General features: G+C 34.7%; 1 protein-coding gene across 1 annotated transcript in view; it reads left to right on the top strand.

Annotated features, from left to right (window-relative positions):
* LOC105825857 (kelch domain-containing protein 1-like) overlaps positions 1-5,014 on the top strand; it is a 69,231-nt gene extending 64,217 nt beyond the window's left edge. The window contains exons 8-10 of the mRNA XM_012663754.1: positions 1,141-1,225; positions 2,979-3,031; positions 4,945-5,014. Coding sequence (XP_012519208.1) covers positions 1,141-1,225; positions 2,979-3,031; positions 4,945-5,014 — 208 coding nt within the window. The remainder of the gene's footprint in view (positions 1-1,140; positions 1,226-2,978; positions 3,032-4,944) is intronic.
* Positions 5,015-5,019: the final 5 nt, after the last annotated feature.

Below are 5,019 nucleotides of genomic sequence, written 5' to 3'. Positions count from 1 at the left end.
TGCTGGTAAACGTTTAGCAATCACTCTCAGAAGGGAGAAAGAAAGTTTTAATTTGTAGCATATGATGATCTTCAAGTTGTAAATACTTCCATCATCGCCAATTTCAAGCTACCAACATGATGTCACTGAGCGTAAAGTTCGATGGAAATATGCATAGTCGGCTTCAAGTAGGCACTGAGCCGGGTCCAGCACACCACTGTGGCAATTTCTGACCTCAAGGACCTCATCGTCTTCTTAGGTAGCTAGAAGACACATCAAGCAGTTAAAGTACTATACAAAACAGTTTATCTTCAAATGTAATTTAGGAGAATATAAAATAAGCACATAAATATTGAAGGGTACCAAACAGAAATGGTAACAGAACCAGTTTGGGTGGGTATTTGGGTGTTTTGAGCCTGTTTTTAAGGCCCTGAGAGAATGACTTAATTGTTCTAAGTGTAAGAAACAAGATAAACAAAAGCCTAGAGGTAGATACAAGCTTTTCTCTTGGGGGAAACAAAGAAATGAACTTGGCTTAACTAGAGGGTTTATTTGAAAGACAGCTATTGGTAGCACAGATGCCAATCAGCAAATTTCCATGATTAAAAACAATATTTGGAAAATATTAGTTGTTAGCTATATGTAGTTGGGGGAGATTAGAGACAGAAAAACCAGGAACATATTTATGGTATTCTCTACCCAGAGCGATGAGTAATGTGACAAATTGGATTTGTCAGGTGACAGGGAACAGAAAGCAGGAAAGACAGAGGCAAAAATGATGGAAACAGTAACATGGCAGATATTAATAGTAATAAGAAAACTGGGAAAGGTACCTGTTTCAGCAACAAGGTGATCAGTTGCTTTTTAATTTATTTTATTTCAGATATAATATGTATGAGATAAAGGGGTTAGAAAAAGTTGGGCGGATAGTAATAGAAAGAATTATTAATAGTCATCTCCTTAGTTGAAATGGTGTGATATAATTAATTCTAGAGGGATCTTTAAAATCTAACCCCTTTGAGGATATGCCAAAGGTTCAAGTTCAATCATGCCTCTTTAGAAATAGATTAAATTTTAATGTGCAATTTAGAATTGATTTATACGTAATATAAAGTTTCTTCCTTGACAGTATTTCACTCTGTTTATAATTTTCAATTACAGGTTATGGCACACAGCCTGTTTGGGAAAAGAAAATGAAATAATGGTATTTGGTGGGAGCAAAGATGATTTACTTTCCTTGGATACAGTAAGAAAATCTTATATCTAAACCTTTCCTCTGGGTAATTGTGTTATTCAAACTAAATGGCTGTTAAACAAGCATGTTGATATTCTAACATTGCAAAATATGGAAGGGCATGAAGTGTTACTTTGTGGTATGATTAATCTTCATAATGAGTGGCTTTTATGAAGCATTTCGGGATACTTTGGATTTACAAATTAATATAGGTCTATTAATTTCATTAGTCTAATTATTAAGAAGAGCTTTTAAAGGATGACTCTTACTTTTCTTTTCTCTTTGAGCTGTACATAATATGGGTGTATATAATTTTACTGAATGAAAATATTTATATATGACATTTGATACATAAAAGAATATTTATAATATAGATGCCAAGCATAATAAATACCCGTGAAATTTGCTCGCTAATTTAAGAACTAAAGAGTATCATCAATACTGTCGAAGCTACCCATTTATTCCTTCTGAATCTGACCTGCTAGCTTCTTCCCTCAAGAGGAAACTACTTTGTTGAAATGTTTGAGTGTATTTTCTTTTTATTTTATGCATCTTTTGCCACTGCTTCACGCAACTGTTCTACATTTGAGTTTAAAGCATTTCAGTTTTTAAAATCTGATAAAAATAAGGTCAAAGGAATGAATGAGTAGCATTTGGAGAGTATTGTTCTTTCATTCCTAGCACCCTGGGAAATTCAGAGCAGGGTGGCCACATTCAAACACTGTACCTGATGGCCTAGGAGTTCAGGAATGATTGCCCTGGTTTGTGTAGGACCCCTAAGAATGGCAGGACACTGAGCCATCAGGGATGGGGTGCAGTGAGCCAGAGGCCCACCAAGAAGACCAGCTCTCTTTCATCTTTCAGCAACAATTGTCTCCAGAGCTGTTCCTCTGGAGTAGCCAACCCTGAGATAGGGCAGCTTGTCTCCAGGGAATCTGGAGAGGCCTCCAACTTAAATCCTATGGATATTGAACATTTTAGAGCTTTCTTTGGCTGAGAATTCAGTGCTTCATTAAAAGATAAAAACTACAACTTTGCATTTATTTAAAAACCAAATTTTGTGATTTGTCTTTTCTTATTTGGTACTGGAAACTTTTATTTAGGATACAAAGTTTATCATTAAAGTAAGAATTCTGATTAAAATTGTGACCAAAATTTATGAAATTCTAAAGACCTATTTGAGAGGATTAAAGAAATCTTCTGTGACTCTTCTACTACATTAACTTTTAGATGAGATGCATTATTCAAAAAAACTTCCAGATCTTGATTTTCAAATTAAGAATTCACAGGGAATCCTGGGACCACTTGGAAAAGGGATACAGAATAAAGAGGAAACTTTAAAATAAGAGTTATTTGAAAGAAAAAGTTATGCTCCTCAAACCAAAAAATTTGAAAACCACTAGGGTTATAATTTTTTTTTAAGCCAAGACTTTTAAAGGCATACCGTTATCATTTTTAACTCAGTTCTCAGAGAAGAACGTGTTTCTGATTTTTAAATTTGGGATTATGTAGGCTATCGATTAGGTAAAAATTTGGTCACTGAAAATTGGTAACCACATACCCAGTGTTTGTGGATAGCAGGTATATGTTTGTATGTGTATGTTTGTGTGTGTATGTGTGTGTGCATTTATGTGTGTGTAACAGCTAGAGAGATTTATTTGCTGCTTTATATAATTTATTTTACATTTATAAAATAAAACATTAGATTATTAATACACTATTATTTGTATTAAAAATCCTGATAAGACTTTTTTATGTTGATTAGGGTCACTGTAATGATTTATTGATATTTCAAACACAGCCTTATTCACTACTCAGGTAAGCAAATTTAGTATTTTTACATGTAAATGCTATGAATGTATGATCATTTCTTTCTCCTTTTTGGGAATAATTATAATATTTTCAGATAGTTTATGACATGAATTTGAGAAAATGTTTACATCTTCCTAAGAGTATAATCAAATTTATAATGGTGAACCATTCACCAATGTGATTTTTAAAATTAAAATACGCAGTACCTTCACATTTTTGTTTTGTTCATAAAATTGCATTTAGTTCATATGGTAATATTAAACATACTATATTTCCTTAATTCTAAGCCTGACTTTTTTTACATTTTTAACTTTTTGGAAATCAGAATGTGTCTGATAATATATAATAAATATAATATATATGTTATATACAGTCATCCCTCAGTATTTGTGGGGTATTGGTTTCAGGATATACCTTCCCCCCACAGATAACAAAATCTGTGGATGCTCAAGTCCTTGATATGAAATGGCGTGGCATTTGCATGTAACCTGTGCATATCATCCTGTATGCACATCCTCCCGTATACTATAAATCATCCCTAGATTACTCATAATAACTAATACAATTTAAATGCCACGTAAATAGTTGTTATACTGTATTGTTTAAGGAATAATTACAAGGAAAAAAAGTCTGTACATGCTCAGTATAGATGCTACCATCATAGGCCTAACTACATTTTCAATCTGCAGTTGGTGGAATCCACAGAGGAGGAGCCCACAGGTACGGAGGACTGACCACAAATACACACCTAACATGCACATACACATGCTTAACATACATTCACCTAATATGTACACACATACCTAACATCTACATGCACACCTAACATGCATGTACACATGTTTAACATGGACACACATGCCTAACATGCACATACACATGCTTAACATGCACGCACCTAACATGCACATACACATGCTTAACATGCACAGACACACCTAACATGCATACACACCTAATATGCACATACACACCTAACATGCATGTACACATGCTTAACGCGCACACACATACCTACCACGCATATACACGCCTAATACGCATGTACACACGTAACATGCATATACACATGCTTAACACACACCTAATGTACATACACACCTAACATGCACATACACACCTAATATGTGTATACACACACTTAACATGCACATACATACCTAATGTGCACATACATGCACTTAACATGCACATATAATGCTTAACATGCACATATACACACTTACCATGCACATACACACATTTAATATAGAAGAATTTCTTTTTTAACCCCAAAGCTGTTATTAAATTGGTGGTATGACTTATCGTGTCTTAGCTCATACACTCTTGCTCTGAAAGGAGTCTATACAAAGTTTAAGTGGGAAGATTGTGGAAAAAGCACCCTACTATTTCTGCCTGTGAGAGTTGGCAGGATGGATTTGAGAGAAGTAGAAGTTGCCCAGTGAACAAGTGTAAATTTTATGCAGTGGGAATAACATGGGTAAAGACAGATGAGAGGCAGAGAGAAAGAGAGAGAGAAAGAAAGAAAATATGAGAGAGAGGCCATGTTGTATTTCAAGGAGCATACCATAACGTCCAGATGTTCTACACCCTGAACCATTTGAAAACCACTGGACTAGCTCAAACTGGACCTTCCTGAAGTCTTTCTTATCTGCTCCTTCACTTAGCACAGTAGTTCCCAAACTTGTCTGCATGTTAGATTCTCATGGGAAGCTTCAAAAAATATTAATGCCTGTGTTCTGTTCCCACAGATTGCATTGTAATTAGTCTAGAGTGTGGCCTGAATATTGGAATTTTTTAAAGATGCCTAGGTAACTCTTATGTACAGACAAGTTTGGAAACTTCTGCTGTAATGACTTATAATGCCTTGTATTGTTACTTAACTTTTCTTGTGAACATAAATTGCTCTTCCTAACTAGATTGAAAATTCCTCATATGCAGGGATTAAGAAATATTGGAGTGCCTACATGGGAAGGCACCGTGCTATGAAATGA

Source organism: Propithecus coquereli, unplaced genomic scaffold (assembly GCF_000956105.1).
Source record: "Propithecus coquereli isolate 6110/MARCELLA unplaced genomic scaffold, Pcoq_1.0 Scaffold83, whole genome shotgun sequence".
Taxonomy (NCBI): Eukaryota; Metazoa; Chordata; class Mammalia; order Primates; family Indriidae; genus Propithecus; species Propithecus coquereli.
This window is presented reverse-complemented; position numbering and strand designations above follow the sequence as displayed.